This window comes from Delphinapterus leucas, chromosome 3 (assembly GCF_059928025.1).
Source record: "Delphinapterus leucas isolate spDelLeu-1000000601 "Yukka" chromosome 3, BTC_Dleu_Yukka2, whole genome shotgun sequence".
Classification (NCBI taxonomy): domain Eukaryota; kingdom Metazoa; phylum Chordata; class Mammalia; order Artiodactyla; family Monodontidae; genus Delphinapterus; species Delphinapterus leucas.
The window spans coordinates 127,550,703-127,568,825 of NC_143131.1; the positions used below are offsets into that span (position 1 = coordinate 127,550,703).

Below are 18,123 nucleotides of genomic sequence, written 5' to 3' on the forward strand. Positions count from 1 at the left end.
GTAGATGAGAAAGAAATAAATGTTGTTATTATTTTAGATTTGTGGGGTTTTATTTGTTTGAATGCTATAGAAGGGAAGCTAACTGGTAATGTATTGATCTGGGATAAATGCCAAGCCTGGGGCTTCCCTGGTGGCGCAGTGGTTGAGAGTCCGCCTGCCGATGCAGGGGACACGGGTTCGTGCCCCGGTACGGGAGGATCCCACATGCCGCGGAGCAGCTGTGCGCGTGAGCCATGGCCGCTGGGCCTGCGCGTCCGGAGCCTGCGCTCCGCAACGGGAGAGGCCACAGCAGTGAGAGGCCTGTGTAACGCAAAAAATAAATAAATTAATTAATTAAAATGCCAACCCTGGGGAGGGTTTGGTTTTGCCAGGCAGAGGCAGGGAAGAAAAAAGAAAGGGCATTTAGAAAGAAATGAACAGCAAAGGTCATTAGCAGAGCAGCTAGCTGGCCACTGGCAGTTACAGAACCCAGGCAGAGAGGAGCGGTGCCAGGAATCCCTTCCCAGCAGCACGCTATGGTCCTGTTGCCCCACAGTGCGTACTGCAAGATAGTCATGCATACAGAGGGATCTATTCTCCTCCTGGATGGAAGTCCCCCCCACAAACCCTTCTCCCAACCACAGCCCCTTTCCCAGCAACAGCCACTGGTACGAATTATGTATATGCTCTACCCTTCCTGACCTTTGTCCACACAGCTATATGCTCATCCATGGATCCATTCATCCATCCACTCAGCCATACTGTGTGGTTTTTAAAAGCAGTAGTAAATGCTGTTTATTGCACTGTGGGGCTTCGGGTTTATCACTTAATCACACATCTTAGAAGTCTTTCCATGTCGATAGAGATTTACCTCAGTTTTTAAATTGCTACACTGTGTTCATGAGATAAACGTACCATAATTTTTTTCACCATTCCTCTACTGTATGAACACTTTAGTTACTTGATTTCTCTCCACTGTAAACAATGCTGCAGTGCACTTCCAAACACCTAAATGATTGTGCAAGCGTGCCATCATTTGAGCGGCATCCATTCCAGATTTTTGGGTCCAAGGGTGGGTCCAGTAAAATGTGAGGCACTGTTAAACTGCCCTCCAAGAAAGGCTGTGTAGGGCTCCCCTGGTGGCGCCATGGTTAAGAATCCACCTTAAAATCCGCCAGGGAGAACAGGTTTTAGTGAGGGTCCTCCCTAGAACCATAATTTTACATCTCTTCCACAAATTCTTACTTTGCAAAATAACGTAGAAAAACCAGCGGAGGTCAGACGTACCTGCTACTCTTGATCTGAGGAAAGTTGATAACCGCAGTGCACGGCACAGAGCTGACGGTAGCACAGCCAGGAGTCGTTCCTCGAAGAAAAACAAGCACTTAGTGAAGCTGGGCTCTGCAGCTGGCTGACTGGGTTTCCTCCGCTGCAGTGCTCAAGATAGTTTACTTCTTGGCCAGCAAAACCCCACAAGAGGCTGGAACAACCACCTTCACCAAACGTCTGCCGCTTCTTCCCAGCCTTTATGGTTGGGGCCGCACACCAAGCAGCAGTCTTATCAGAGACTCAGGTCCTCGTGATGCTGCAATGCTGGCTGCACCTGGAAAACCTGGGCGTTCACGGGAGATGAAGGAAAGCACCAGGACTTGCCAATCTGTGCCTCTGAGCACCCTTTGTTACTTTGTAGGCGGCACCTGGGCACACGGGCCGCTTGCGCCGTCAACTACTCCCCACCTTAGTGCCTGTTCTGAGTGGTTAGCTTGCCCCCCTGAGAATGGATGTTTGGGGAGAGAGAGCATGAAAACAGGGCAACCCCTAAGTCAAAGGCTTAGTCAATATCACAGGTTTCAAACCCAAGATCTGACAACAGTCTATGGACTGCAAGTGTCTAGAAAATGGCCTTCCCTCAGGCGCCCTTAAAAGCCCACGCACCACAAGGAAGAGTAGCCCGGCGCTCGCTGCAACTAGAGAAGAGCCCGCGTGCAGCAACTAAGACCCAACGCAGCCAAAAAAAAAAAAAAAAAAATACCATTCACTTAAAAAGAAAAAAACAAAATTCCCTGGAGAAGCCACAAAGGAGAATGGAGAGTCTCAAAGATGAACAGCTTCGATTTGAAGGTTCCCTTAGGGAACACTGAAAAGGTTTCCATTAAAGATTGTTGCCAAGCACTCTAGCCTAAAAGTCACGCGTGCTGCCTGTCTGCCAAGAGATCTGTCCTGGCAGTTCCGAGGCTGCAGCCACGGTGCTCAGAGGCTCCTAAGAGTTTCTACCCGAGTGCTGAGGACAGGCATGCGTATTGCAGAGGGGCCTGGGAGAGCCCAGGCTCTGTCTCACGCACCACCTGGATAAAGTTACCTCATGGCGAGGCAGGTGAAGGAAATGACAGGATCACCTTAAAGAAACCAAAGTGAGGAGGCTGTCTGAGACTCAGAGCTGAATTTGAGAGACGAATTCAGGAGTATACGGGTTGAAATACCCAAGCCCTGACTTCCTTTGTGGGCATGTTGGGGTTTAATCTTCCAGGTAGATGATCGAAACATTTTACCTCCCCAGCAGAAATCAAAGAGAAGCTCAGCTCAGCGCCTGGGAAATTTCCAGGTAGAATACATTCCACCCAAGACCTCCATATAGCATGTGGCCTTTAGTATCACCACCAATGCTTGTTCCTCTGGCAAACTTTCATACACACACACACACACACACACACACACACACACACACACACTGAAAGGCATTTCAATGCTAACTCCCTGCTAGTTTGGCTCATGCAAAAGAGGGTTAAAACTCTCAGTGAGGAAAACCGGAAACGTCCAACTATATGAAATTCTTTTAATCCAGACACGGGTTACGTTCTTCTGGGGGTGGAGACTTACCTGCTTCACGCTCCCTCATTTCCCCTTTACCCTCTCGCCCCAACAAGGTAATCTGGGCTGGTTTAAGAATACACACCTTTATCAATAGCTCCAGGTAATTATATTAGGCACAGGTGAAAACTCCCAACAGCTCTGTAAGGCAAGCTCTCTAGTCAGGGAGCGATGGCTTTTACCTCCTGGGTCAGAGGACCGCCCCCGCCCAACCCCTTTAATCCTGGTTCCAGAAAGTTTTGCTATAGTCATCCAGGAACCAACCCCTATTAGCCAATCCTAACAAAGGAAACAGTCAGACATAGGCAAACAAAAAGGCATGGGGCTCTAACTCAGGGATTCTGATTCTAACCTGATTGATCCTTTGGTACCTCAGTGGCTACAACCTTTTAGAGTGTCTCTCTTAAGGTGGGACTCTCACCCACAATCCTGATGAGATTATTCAACAATATAAGCACTGGTGCATTTTAACAAGCTTACTCGCCCCCAAAGACATCTGATTTCGGAGCTGTTTCTTCTCTCAAAAGTGAAAGGAGCACTGAGGGGCCTGGAGGGCCACAGCGGGGAAGCAGGAACTCGACAGCTGACCCTCTACATGAATTTGGTCTAGGTGGCCACTCAGGGTCTGTGGTGAGGGCCCACACTCCACAAGGGGTTACAGTGCCTCGGTCAGGCTGCCAAAAGACTGAGTCCCTTCATGGAGTCCAAAATTGTTACTGAGCAAGGGCTCGCTACCCAACGTGCATAAAAGCCAACACTATGGGTCTGGCATTTGAGAGAAGGAAGAGCTTTATTGTGAGTTTGGCTGCCAAGGAGACAGATTTGAGGGCCTTGCCTTGGTTGACCCCCCGGATGAGGGGGAACCTTGGATACAGAGGGATGACGATAAGCAATATGTGGATGAACACCCAGTGTTCACGGGTCAGCTCTACACCAGTTAAAGGAGATTGTCATACTGGATAAAAAAGCAAAACCGAATATTTGCTTTCTACAAGAAACCCACTTTACAATGTAAACTGGTGCAGCCACTATGGAGAACAGTATGGAGGTTCCCTAAAAAACTAAAAATAGAGCTACCTTATGATACAGCAATCCCACTCCAGGGCATAAAACTGGAAAAGACGACAACTCATTCAAAAAGATACATTTACCCCAATGTTCATAGCAGGACTGTTCACAACAGCCAAGTCACGGAATCTATCTAAGTGTCCATCGGCAGAGGAATGGATGAAGATGTGGCATATGTATATATATGATGTAATATCACTCAGCCATAAAAAAGAATGAAGTAATGCCATTTGCAGCAACATGACCTAGAGATTATCATACTAAGTGACGTAAGTCACACAGAGAAAGACAATATCATATATCACTTATATGTGAAATCTAAAAATTATACAAATGAACTTATTTACAAAAGAGGAACAGATTCACAGACATAACAAACTTATGGTACCAAAGGGGAAGGTGGGATAAATTAGGAGTTTGGGATTAACAGCTACACACTACTATATATAAAATATATAAACAACAAGGACCTACTTTATAGCACAGGGAACTGCATTCAATATCTTGTAATAACTTATAATGGAAAGGAATCTAAATTATATATATATATACATATCTGAATCACTTTGCTTTACACCTGAAACTAACACAACATTGTAAATCAACTATACCTCAATAAAAATGAAAAAAAAGAAACCACTTTAAATATAAAGACATAGGTAGGATAAAAGTAAAAGGATGGAAAAAGATATTCCATGGAAACTGTAATCAAAAAACAAAAAAAACAGCTAGGGTGCTGTATTAATCTCAGACAGAGCAGACATTAGAACAAGGAATATTTCTAGGGATAGTGAAGAATATTACATAATGACAAAGAAGTCAATTATCCAAGAATACAACTATCCCCAATGTATGTGCACCTTAGAAGAGAGCTTCTAAATACATGAAACAAAACTGAGAACTGAAAGAACAGATAGACAAATCTCTGGTGACACATCTCTCTCTGGAACAGATGGTACAAGTACAGAGAAATTAAGAATATAAAAGACCTGAACAAAAGTACAAACCGACTTGACCTAATTGATATTTAGAGAATACTCTTCTTAACAAAAAGAGAATACACATTCTTCCCAAGGACACATGGAGCAGTCACCAAGATGTACCATATACTTATGTATATGAAAAAACATTAAAAATTTTAAAAGCATAAAGACTTTAAATATCTAAATCATACAAAGTATTTCATGTACCATAACAGAATTAAACTTGAAATCATTAACAGGACAATAACTGGGAAATCCGAACACATGGAAATTGAACAACACTCTTATAAACAACCCATGAGTCAAAGAAGAAATCCCAAGGGAAATTAGAAAATGTTTTTAATTGAATGAAAAAATAATCAATGATCTGAGTTCTACCTTAAGAAACCAGAAATGAACAAATTAAACCCATAGCAACTATAAGGGAGGAAAGAGGATAACAGCAGAAATGAATGAAATCCAGAAAATGTCAGAGAATAATCAGTAAAGCCAAAAGCCGTTTCATTGAAAAAAAAAAAAGAATAAAATATTCAAGAAAAACAAAACAAGAAAGACACAAGTTACAAATGTCAGGAATCAGAGTGGACATCATCACCAACATCACCGTTTTAGTGTACAGACACTAAAAGGATAAAAAGGGAATACTATAAAACGCTCTAGGTACATCACTTCAACAAGTTAGATAAAATGGACAGGTCTCTGCAGAGACACAATAAGATTCTTCTAGCATCACTGAGCTGGCCTGTTGGTCCTAAGGCGAGGATGAGAATCATGTGAGGCGGAGCTGCACCAGCTAAGGTACCTCTGCTGAGCCCAGCCTGGAGCAGAATCCGCAGTTGCCCTGTAGATGCATGAGTGAACCCTACTGAGTCCAACAAGATCAGCCGCACAAGGTGTAGATGAGAGAGAAATAAATGTTGTTTATTATTATTGTAGATTTGTGATGTTTTATTGGTTTGAATGCTATAGTAGGAAAGCTAACTGGTAATGTATTGATCTGGGATAAATGCCAAGCCTGGGGAGGGTTGGGTTTTGCCAGTCAGAGGAAGGGAAGACAAGAAGAAGGGCATTTAGAAAGAAATGAACAGCAAAGGCCATTAGCAGAGCAGCTAGCTGGCCACTGGCGGGTACAGAACCCAGGCAGAGAGCAGCGGTGCCAGGAATCCCTTCCCAGCAGCACGCTATGGTCCTGTTGCCCCACAGTGCGTACTGCAAGATAGTCATACGTACAGAGGGATCTATTCTCCCCCCGGATGGAAGTCCCCCCCACAAACCCTTCTCCCAACCACAGCCCCTTTCCCAGCAACAGCCACTGGTACGAATCATGTATATGCTCTACCCTTCCTGACCTTTGTCCACACAGCTATATGCTCATCCATGGATCCATTCATCCATCCACTCGCCATACTGTGTGGTTTTAAAAAGCAGTAGTAAATGCTGTTTATTGTACTGTGGGGCTTCGGGTTTATCACTTAATCGCACATCTTAGAAGTCTTTCCATGTCAATACGCTGAGATCTACCTCAGCTTTGAAATTGCTACATTGTGTTCATGAGATGAATGTACCACAATTTTTTTCACCATTCCTCTACTGAATGGACACTTTAGTTACTTGATTTTTCTCCACTGTAAACAATGCTGAGGTGCACATCCAAGCACCTAGATGATTGTGCATGTGTGCCATCATCTGAGCGGGATCCATTCCGGATTGCATGGTCCAAGGGTGGGCCCAGTAAAATGTGGAGGCTCTGTTAAACTGCCCTCCAAAAAGGGCTGTGTAGGGCTTCCCTGGTGGCGCCGTGGTTAAGAATCCGCCTGCCAATGCAGGGGACACGGGTTTGAGCCCTGTTCCGGGAAGATCCCACATGCCGTGGAGCAACTAAGCCCATGCACCACAACTGCTGAGGCTGCGCTCTAGAGCCCGTGAGCCACAACTACTGAGCCTGCACGCCTTGAGCCCATGCTCCGCAACAAGACAAACCACCGCAATGAGAAACCCACACACTGCAACGAAGAGTAGCCCCCTCTTGCCACAACTAGAGACAGCCCGCGCTCAGTAAGGAAGACCCAACGCAGCCAAAAATAAATAAATTAAAATAAATTTAAAAAAACAGACTGTGTAAATGTGCATTCCTATCAACTGTGTGTAGGAAACCAGCTACACTACGTTCTTGCTGACATTGGCTTTTACTGACCTTTAAAGATGTTCCCAATCTGATAGAAAAGAAATGTTATTTCATTGAGATTTTAATATGCATTTGTGAGGTTGATGGTAAAGTGATTGTCTTTTTAACATGTATATTGGCTATTTGGATTTCTTCTACAGATATCCTTGCCTCATTTTCCCGTTTGTTTCTTGTCTTTTATTGATTTGTTGGCACTATTTATATTCTGTATTATGTCTATTAACCCTATTATCAGGTATGTTGAAAATATTCTTCCCCAGTCCACCACTTCTCTTTCAACTTTCTTTTCTGGTATCTCTATTTACAGAGAAGTTTTACTTTGTTGTTGTCAAATTTGCTGGTCTTTTCATTTCTGGTTTCTGGGTTTTGTGTCTTGCTTAGGAAGGCTGAGCCATTGTTTACAAGGCACTTTCATTTCCATTTTCTCATAGAGGCCTGGGCCACAGAGACTCAGTGAAGTGCATAGTGTCTCCACTAGAGATAAGAAAAAGAAAGGTCAGAGAGGGTAAGTGACTTAACTCAGGTCACACAGTCACTTTGGGGAAGACTTAGAGGCAGTACTGGGATTCTCAGGGACTCAGGTCCAGGATACCCCTCCCGGCTGCCGGGTCAATTGGCCAATACCATTCCCCACACACTCACAACATTCCTGGCAGGTCACCTGTGTACCTCTTGTAGTTAGAAAGCTGTAGCCCATGCTTCCCTACCAGGGAACAGATCTGTCTCCCTGGGGTACTCACCTGTCACTACTGGTGTTGCTTTCAGGATCCCCCGGCAACTCTGTTCCCTGTCCCCCAACAGGCCAGCTGTGTGGGGGCAGCCCCTGTGGCCCCTGGAGGCACCACGTCTCTAGCGCAAGCACTTCATCCCTTAGCGGTCCTCCTGGGACCTGGTCTCCCAACACGTCTGGTCATCCTCACCCTCATCAGATCTTCAACAATATGCAGGGTCAGCAATGTGACGTTAACTTTTTCAAGACCAATATATTTGGAAGGAGCCCCTTCGTGTGGTGACAGGGGCACAATCAGGTGGCATGGGGGGATAGGATGGAGAGGCTTCGAGGGTTTCCAGAGCAGTGGCTTTGGAGCTGGTCCTTGGAGGAGTCCTCCAGGCAGAAAGGAAACCCAGGAGTGTGACCGGCATGAGGGCAGAGAGGGCGAAAAGTCAGAGCTCCCCGTGGCCGGCCAGAGGAAGGGAGCAGAGGCAGAAGTAGGAAGGGGCGAGGTCCAAGTGCAAAGTGTCCCTGACCATGCGGCTGGGGTTTTAGGCTTTATCCTACAGGCCAGGGTTCTTCATGGGAACTGGAAGGGGGGGGGTACCTCCAAGTACAGTCTGGGTCCAAGTACAGTCCAGGGACCCCAGCCTCAGAATCACAGGGGTACCTGTTAAAATGCAGATTCCAGGGCCATCCCAGGCCTGTGGAATTAGAGGTGGGATATGGGAACCTGCACAGGAAACAAGCTCTCTAGGGGATTCTGATGCTTCCTTGTGTCTGAGGCCATTGTCCTCCAAAGCCCACGGATGGCCTTGAGGAAAGCTGAGAATCTCTAAGATGTAGGTGAAGTTTGTGTCTGGTCTCAGGACTGGGCGCTCAGCTTCCATTCGATTCTCACAAAGTCCCTGATCTGGGCTGGCGGGGACCCCTCCCTGGTGGAGGGCGTTGAGGTGGAGAAAGGATGTGGCTACCCAGGGGGATGGAGGTCACAGTGACCCCGAGGGCTGACATACGCCACCTCAGTAGAAACTGTCTCTGTCCCAGAGATCAGAGGAAGCTGTCACTTCTGTTCACCCAGCTATAACTCCAACAGTTTGGACTCCCTACCTGTCCCTGACAGGCTGGCAGGGGTTCTGCATCCCAAGCCTTCTGGGTTCACACCCATCTCAGTTCTCTTTTCACTTGCAGGCCTGCGAGGTTTATCAGGTTCTCACCACACGTCAGGCAGCATGCCAAGCTCTCTTTGGAATTTTCTCACTGAATCCTCAACCCTAGAGGTAGGTGTGGTTATTATTCCAAGGCTCAGAGGAGTTAAGTCACTTTCTCAAGGTCACACAGCTGGTGGGGGTTTTCCTGCCTCTTGAGCCTGTGGTATACCTGACCATTCTGATCCACTGATTTTAGACTCAGTGAAGTGGAGTCAGGGCAGTTTAGGGCAGTTTTCTGCCTCCAAGGCCCTCCCTGTCCTAAGTGGTGGTGCTATAATGCAGGTGATAATACTGATATCAGTCTATATTGCTATGATTTATCATCCAAATGAGGACCTTTGAGACCAAAAGGGGTGTCATTAGTAATTGCAGTAAAGTGGTTGCATAAGGAGGGGCTGTCTTGAGTCTCCCCTGTCCACTGGGCACTTTCTTTGTGCCAATCTCTAGACTAATCTCTTTGTACAGGTCATCTCATATGATCCTCACAATCGCCTAAGGGGATAGCTATAATTATTCCATGTTATAGATGAGGAAAGACAGGCTCAGAGATGTGTTCTGCCCAGGGTCACACAGCTGATAAGTTGCAGAGCTGGATTTGAACTCAGGAACTCAGCCCCAGAGACCATGTCTTTAACCACCTGCCTTCAGCAGTGGCTGGGGCTCTCAGAAAGGTCAAGGGTAGAGGGGAGTGGCTTGGTTTTTGGAGCCAGACAGACTGGGAATGACATTCCCCACTCATAGCTGTGTGACCACAGCCAGGTCCATGGCCTCTCTGTTTTTTTCATCTGTAAAACAGGGGAAGGGTTACTAACTCAGATCCAGTGAGACAATAATGCAGGTGAAGTGCATTCAACAAATGTTTATCAAGTGTTGACTCTCTGCTTGGCCTTAGGGACAGTGCTGAACATGGCAGGCACGGTCCCTCCCCTTTGGAGCTCACAGCCTGGGGTGAAGATGAACTAGGACATCAGTGGAGTTGCAGGACATCCTGGGAACACTGAAGACAAGGAAGAGTCTGCCTAAACTGAGAAGGAGTTGGGGAGAGGTGCAGGGAGGAGTAGGGAATATTCTAGGAAGGAGAGACAGCATGGTAAAGGCTTGGAAGTGAGAGAGCACATAGGACATCAGGGGACTGAGGGTGTCAGAAAAACATGAGGGCCCATCAGAGGCAAAAGCAAAGGACTGGGAAAAGAATCCACTTCCAGCTGAGTATTAGGAAGCCTTCTTGGAGGAGGTGGCTTTGGGCTGGGCTGGAAGTTAGAGCAAGACTTTGCCTTCCAGTCATAGAGGGCTGGGAGTCCTAGGTGGTAAGCACAGCACCAACAGAAATGCAGAGGTGGGGCTTCTACGCAGCAAAAACTAACAAAATGAAAAGGTAACCTATGAAGTGGGAGAAAATATTGGCAAATTATATATCTGATAAGGGGTTAATATCCAAAATATAAGTAACACATACAACTCAATAGCAAAAAAAAAAAAAAAAATCCAATTACCACATGGACAGAGGAACTGAATAGACATTTTTGCAAAGAAGATCTACATATGGCCAGCAGGCACATGAGAAGATGTACATCACTAACCATCAAGAAATCAAATCAAAACCACAATGAGGTATCACCTCACACCTGTTCGAATGGCTATTATCAAAAAGACAAGTGATAGGTGTTGGTAAGGATGTGGAGAAAAGGGAAGCCTTGTGCACTGTTGGAAGGTTGGACAGCTTGTAGCCACACAGGGGTAGACAGGCCTTGAGGGCAGATGTGGGGAGGGAACAGGAGAGGTTGGAGGCAGGTCAGGAAGGGCCTTAAAGACCACATGAGGATGTCTGGACTTTGTTTGTTGGGCTGTGGGGACCCATCAAAGGTGTTTGAGCAAAGGAGAGCCAAGATCATAGTAGACTTCAAGATCAGTAACGGAGAAGAAAAACTTTCAGGCGTGGAAGCTGTCATCTTTTCCCTTCAGAAGGGGAACAACCATTCTGAGAATTCTGTGATTTTCCAGAAGCTTTGTTACTTCCCTGTGTTTGTGACTTTCTAGTTCCTTGCAGTGATTACCCACAAAACCCCAAACCAGAAAGAGACTGGAACTGTCCCAACCTTGCTAGGAGGAAAGGAGCCCTAAGCGGGGGGTGGAGGCATAGGGAGCTGTTGGAGAGGTCAGACAAGCATGCCAAAGGGGGACCAGAGAGAAGGGCAGGGGCTGAGCCAGTGGGAGGGGGACCACAGAGAGATAGTCTGGCTTCTGTGATGTCCCTGAGTCCCTGCTGGATCCTGAGAAGGGCCACCCTCTGCCCCAGGCTGGGCACCCTTCATCAGGCCCCAAAAGTCATGGCAGGTCATGGCAGATGGTATTCTGAGCTGTGGGAACCCATCACAGCCCAGAGAAGCCCCAGAAGCCCCCACCAAGGAGGAGCCTACCCAGGGAATTCCAGGAGCCTCACCCCGAGTGGACGGTCAGCACCCTGACTCCAAGGTTCAGCCTGCTGCCCTCTCTGTGTCCAGGAACTGGACTCAGAGACTCCCTGAGAAAGGCAGTAGCAAGGACACCAGACTGGCAGGCATGAGCCTCCCTGTGCGTGACCTTGGGCCAGCACTTCATGGCTCTGAGCCTCAGCTTCCTCACCTGGATCTTCCCTTGGCATGTCTCCTGGCTGTACTGTGAACATCACATGGGTCCACCGATAGGAACCCACTCTAAATGGTGAGGGACCGGGACAGAGTCAGGGTCTCAAGGGTCTCTTTCTATATTACATATTTGGTAATAGATACTTTTTAGTGTAGGCATATATTATATAAATGCTTTTATGAAAATAATTTTAAATGACTATGAAGCTGAATGCGAAACTGAAATAGAAGAGGCCTTGTGGAGACAGGGCTCTAATTCAAAGAAGGGGCATTAATGGGGGTCGTGGGGCCCCGCATCAGCTGAGGGTCAGGGCCCCTCAGCAAAAGCTTTCAGTCCTTCCCTCTCTTTCCAGGAACAAGGACGCTGGCTGTGAATAGGGTGGCGGAAGAATTGTGTAGTCAAGTGGCTCATCGTCTGGCAGGAAAATTCCAGCTCACCCGTTCCCGTGGGCCCGCCTGAGTGGCGGGAGCCCGCAGAGGTTGACCTACGGTTCCCCCGTCCTCCAGCTCCTGCACCCCTCTGCACAGGGGACTGTGGGTTCCAAGTCCCCCACCAGACTCTTGCTTATTATGTCCACTTAGCCCTCAGACTCCCTTAGCTCTCTCCTCTCCCCCAGTGCTTTCTCCTGGAGACCCACAGACCCAGAGGTCTGGAGTCAGGAGACGGGGGCTGGGACCCAGGCTTCCCCACTCACCTGCCATGCAAGCCGGCCTGGGCTTCGCCTCCCCTAGGGCTGACCTGGGGGTCGGCCAGGCCCAGGCTCCTATCCCCTCCCTGCCACACCGACCAGATGACATTGGGCAAGCCAATTCAACCCCCCGTGAACTGGTGTCCCCTTTGTAACATGGGGACAATAGTAGCCCCTGGTTCACAGGGTGGATGTAAGGGCGAATGAGAAATGTGTGCAGCAACAGGACAGGCCTGGTACAGAGTAACTGTTCAGTAAGTGGGCACCAGCGCTCTATCCTCCTTTATCCCTCTGTGGCATCATTAGCTCCATTTACCTCTGGGGAAATGGAGGCCTGAGGCCAAATAATCCACCCAAGGCCCCATAAGGAGCAGGCCTGAGATGGAGGGAGCCGAGGTCCCCTGACCTCCAGATGGAGGCTTTTCCCACGGGCGAGGGTAATCCGCACCTGGAATGTGGTGATTTACTCTCTTTACAGGGCAGATCTGGGTATGGCTTATTCATCTTCTACCACAGCCAGGAGAGACGGGGTCACGGGTTCTAAGGCCAGGACCCCCAGGAGGGTGGGCCCTGCAGCAGGCGGGGTTTCCCTGGGGGTGGCTCAACCGCCCGAGTTGGCGGCTGGGCCCATGAGTCAGAGCTGCCCCACGTCTCTGTTCCTCTCCCCACTGGCAGCCACGGCCCCAGACTCCTGGAGGCAGTCCAGGGAGCCCTGTGGTTCCAAAACCAGGTGCCTGTCCCTAGAAACAAACTGAGAGGCCCCTTCCCCAGTTCAGAGTGAGCAGGGAATGGCCAAGGTCACGTAGTGAGGTGTGACAGATCTCAAGCTGAAACCTGGTTCCACCTCAGGTGACCCCTCCCAAAGGGCTCAGGCGGGAGGGCCAGGAAGCCCCAGGCTGGGTCCAGGAACTGTGCACCCTGCCCTCGGCCCCTGGCAGCTCTATTGCCCTGGCTTCCTACCGCCGCCAGGTCTCCCAGGCCTGGGCTGGGCAGTGGAGCCGACGTCCAGTACTGAGCTGGCCAGCAGACACCGAGATGCCTGGTTCGTGCCAGCCCCACGCCACCGAGCTGCTGCAGCCATGGGAGGCCGGTCCGCACTCCTCTCCCAGCCTGGCTAGACTTTGCTCTCAGAGACCCAGCCGGGCCGCCCTTCCCACCCCTGCCACCGGCCTTGTCCTGGTGGCTCTCACCCCACGTCTTCCTCCCTTCCTCTTCCCCTCTCTCCTTCACCCTCTCTTCTCATTCTTCCTGCTCTCTGGACCCCTTGGGTGCTCTGTCCATCTGCCCTGCTCCTACCTGAGACACGACCACTACTCACCGGGGCCTGGGATCTGGGCTTTAGCGGATGCCTCTCATGAGCCACACCAGCCTCAATCTGGGCCCATGGGCAGAGTGGAGGGAGGGAGGGGGGTGGCCTGGCTTAACGGCCAAAGCCAAAGCACATGGTGGGGCGGAGTGGGGCTGGCGGGGGAGCACAGGCTCCCAACCCAGAGCCGGGCACTGCAGAGCCGGAAGAGCCTTCTCCTTTCGCAACCTGGAAAACCAAAGCCTGAGGTCCAGGTCACCCGGCTACCAGCGAGGAGCTGGGGGGAGTGTGAAGACCCCCGTCTCACAGATGGAAGCAAGACTTGAGCTGAAGGGCCCTGTGCAGGGATCCTACAGCTGGGCGAGCCCGGCTGCCCTACCCCACTCTTGCCACCTCCCGGGCCCGGGGATCCAAACCTGCGAGACACCACGAGGTCTGTGGGTGAGAAGCACCAGGTTTAATATTAAAATCTTTCTTTTAAAAAAAAAGTACACAGAGAAGAAAAGTTGATGGCATACAAAATAGCACTTCTGTTGTATAAATGTGAGTTAATGTGAGTCCTAAAAATACTTGTAAACCTAGGTGATTACATCTTTGGTACCGTAGTGAGAACCCACGCCCTCTCCTTGACCAGGCTTCGGGGGTCCTGGGGCGGGGAGGTGCCAACCAACACAAGGGGCTGGTGCCCAGAGGCGCTGACCTTCCCTCACCCTCCCTCCAGCCCTTCCCCTGCCAGCAGTCTTGGCCACAGCCCTCACGCCCCAGTTCCCTCCAGTGCCAACTGGGCTGGCAGACACAGTGAGGTGAGCATCCCCGGGCAGACAAAGCCATGTTCTACGGTTCCTGCCTCAGGGTGGGGCAGCTGGCAGGTGGGAAGACACCCCCCAAAGTACCCACCTCTTGCGCCCCTTCCTCAGGTCCCCCATCCAAGGTTTCTTGTCCTTTCACTGTCCTCTAGGTCTGCGGCACAGACCTGGACAGCAGGTACGAGCGGTGGGCTGTGACAGGTGGTCTGACTTGCCGTTTCGGCCTCCTTTGCCCAGAATAGCTCCAGAGGTCATGTGGGTGCTGAAAGGGGTCCCACGGTCTCCCCATGTCCCTGGGGCAGCTTCTGGGGGCTTTCCAGGACACTGGCTGTCGCTCAGAGTCAAGGCCTGGGCAGCTGGCCTTTGGGGACTTGCCAGGGGCCTGGGGGAGGGGCACAGTTCCTGAATGCCTGGAGTGTGCTGTGTAGTCTGGAACCTCCCCAGACCCCAACTAACCCAGGATAGAGGTTTGGAGGGTTTATCTTTGCTTCATCTGGGCAAGTGTGCAACCCCTGGAATATTCTAGAATGTTAGTGCTGGCAGGGCACCAGAAGTCAATGAGTCCAACCTGCTCATTTTTCAACAGGGAAAACAGAGGGCGAGGGATTCCTCCAAGGTCTCTTAGCGGGTCCAATGCCACATTGGTCCATACATGTGGACACCTCTTGCAGGCACGTCAACACACTCATCACAGACGTGGGGCCCATCTGGCCCTGGAGACTCTGGTGAGTGGAGTAAGACTGGCAGTGATGAGGAAAAAGACCCCTGGATCCATGGGGCCAGGAAGACACGGACACAGGCATGTTATGGGGAGGTGTACCCCGAGTGCCTGGGGCAGGGGCTACAGGCCAGGGTGTCCTGTCCTTGGCTCGGCCCCCAGCATTAATTAAGCTTGGAAGGCCCCAGACCAGCCTGGGCCTGGGAAAGCAAAGACTGGCATTGAGGGGAGGTGGCTTCTGGATGAGACAACACTGTCCAAGGCCAGGCCCTAGCTCAGCCAGGAGCCAGAGATGCTAGGGTCCCTTCCCCAGCTCTTGGGCAGGAAAAAGTGCAAGGAGAGAGCTGCAGCTCCTTGAGGGGCAGCTGGCTGAAGAGAAAAAAAGTTAACCTACCACCTCATGAACCTTGAGCATCTCCTCAGGGATTCCAGCCTCCATATCTATCAGCCAGGGTGAGAATCTCAGATTGTGGGTTGCCAAGCCCACCTTTCCCATCTTACAGATGGGGAAACTGAGTCCCCTGGGAGAAGCCTGGCTCAGAGTCACATGCGCTCTCCAGAGGCAGAGGACCGGTCATGGTCCCTACAGCTCTCTTACCTCCTAAGCCAGCCCCAGGGGTCGGGGTGTGATGTGCCAGGGGCAAAAGCTTTCCAGAGGGGACAGCTGATGGGAACAGCCTGGCTGTCGGGAGGCTGGGCCAGGCCAGGAGGCGCAGGGTGCTGGGAGGTAGAGGGGGAGCTTCGGGTAGGGCAGGGTGGGGGCCAGCCCCTACAGGAAGCTGTCCTCCGCCTCGGCCCGAGGCCCAGGGCAGCTGGAATCCGGCGGCCGCTTGGGCTCTGGCTCCACCTGGGACTCAGGCTGGGGCTCTGGCTCTGGTTCCTCTTGGGGTTCCAGGGGGCTGTCACAGGAGATGGTTGAGGAGGTGTTGACTTCATTCAGGGCGGAGCTAGAGGTGGAAGGCAAGTGAGTGAGAGGCTGGGAGGCAACCACAGTGAAATAATACCAGCATTAACGTAGAGCTTTCTATCTATCCACCCTTGCAGCATGCACCTTACACATTTTAACTCACTGAATCCTTGTAAAGGCTATGCAAGGCAGGCGCTGTGAGGAAAGTGCAGCTCAGAGAGGTTACATCATTGCCTTGCATCACACAGCGGGTAAGTATAGGAGTTGGGACTTCAAAGCAGATCGAGTTGATTGCTCACCCATCAGTGTCTCTCTCCTGCATGCCTGAATGTATAATGATCTCATTTAATCCCCACAACAACCTCCAAATAGAAGTATTCTTACTGTTTTCATTTTACAGTTAAGGAAACTGAGGTTCAGAGAGGGGAAGCAGCTTGTCTGAGGGCACCAACATTCACACCCCAAGCTGTTTGAAACTCTGAGCTCAACTCCTCTATACATTGGCTACTTGGAGCCTTGGAATATTTTGGGCGTGGGTTTGGCCACATGGGGAACATCTAGTCCAGGCAACAGCTGGCCTTCCTCCAAAGCCCTCCCCATACCATAACATCACATCCTGAGGCAAAAGAAAAGCACGAATCTCCTCCCCAGTCTGAATTCTGGCCTGAACTTCTGTAGGTACCTCTGCCTCCCTGTGCCAGGCTCCCTGGGGTCCTCAGGGCATGGTGCTAAAGGACAGACCACAGGGCTGGCGATGACCATAGAGTAATACATGGGGTGCTGGGGATGCGAATTAGATTTTCCTCTTTTCCTCCTTAGGGCTAGGACAGGGCCTAGAGAGGGGACAGAGTAGATGGCCTGTGGAGGCTCCTTTAAAGAAACAGCTACCTTACAATATATCCCAGGCCACTTTCTCTTACCAGCCTGCCATTTCCAATCGAGGTCATCAAAGGTCAAATGAGTTCAGTTCTCTCTTCTATTCACTGGCAGGAATAAGTACTCACCCTAGGTAACTTACTTCTAAGGCAAGTCTGATGGCATGAAGACACAGACAGACACACACACACAGACACACACAGACACACACAGACACACACACACACACACACACACACACACACACACACACACACACTATGCACCCTACTGCTTTGGGCTGCAGGTCAGAATGGCTACCTGGCAAGGCTGGGGGAACCCTCCAGTGGTCCCTCAACAGCAACCTCGGGTTTGGGGTCAGGCAGGGGGATGATATAGTCGTTGTCACCCTCGTTGGGCTGCACAGCAGTGTAGAGGACGGAGCTGGTGTCCAGGGGGGATCGGAGGCCATTGAAGCCGGGCAAGCGGGCTTGGGACCGAAGGACAGCTGGGTGGTCGCTCCTCAGAAACTCCTCATCCACCTGCTGGTACTTCTGCTCAGCAGGGCAGGAAGAAGCCGAGACACAGGGAGGGTCAGACCAGAAATGCCTTTAGGGATCATCTACCGGGCAGATTCTGACCCAGCCCCTCCCACCTCATGTAAATAAAGCACCTGGTGCTCAGAGAGGAAGAATTGCCCAAAGCCCCACAGCTGAGCTGCTTTCCTACCTGGCCTCTCACCAGACAAGATAGGCTCAGGGTCACCCAGGGAGGGGACGGTGATCGGACTAGCACCCGCAACCCTAACTCTTCCCCCACTTCAGGGTAGACAGGCACGGACTCTCTGCCTGCCATGGCCTCCCTCACTGGGGCCACAGTCTCCCTCGCTACTGAAGGGAGACAACTCCCTTCCAACTCACTGGTCCTGGAGCTATAAACAGATGTGTTTGGGAGTGGGCTTAGGAATGGACTGAGGGAAAGGGCTGTGTCTGGGCCAAAGGACACGTGCATCCCCCTCACTGTAGCTTCGTAGTTGGGCAGCCAGGGTTTTAAGGCCCTGCTGGCTCCATGAGCCTTGTATGAGCCCGCCACAGGGTCCAAGTGGTCAGGCCCTCAGCAGTCATCTCGCCTGGGGTTGTTCAAACTTGTGATGGAGGCCCAGGTCTGGGTGCAAAGGCATGAGGAAGGATGCAGGATGAAGGGGGCTGTAGG

At 50.5% G+C, this 18,123-nt stretch overlaps 1 protein-coding gene across 2 annotated transcripts in view; it reads right to left on the reverse strand.

The window, feature by feature from the left end:
• Window positions 1-13,653: 13,653 nt before the first annotated feature.
• PDGFRB (platelet derived growth factor receptor beta) overlaps window positions 13,654-18,123 on the reverse strand; it is a 39,317-nt gene continuing 34,847 nt past the window's right edge. For both annotated transcript variants that reach the window (XM_022590105.3, XM_022590114.3), the window contains 2 exons: window positions 17,233-17,465; window positions 13,654-16,096 (listed from right to left, as the gene is read on the reverse strand). In XM_022590105.3, the coding sequence (XP_022445813.1) occupies window positions 15,919-16,096; window positions 17,233-17,465 (411 nt within the window). In that variant the 3' untranslated portion in view covers window positions 13,654-15,918. The remainder of the gene's footprint in view (window positions 16,097-17,232; window positions 17,466-18,123) is intronic.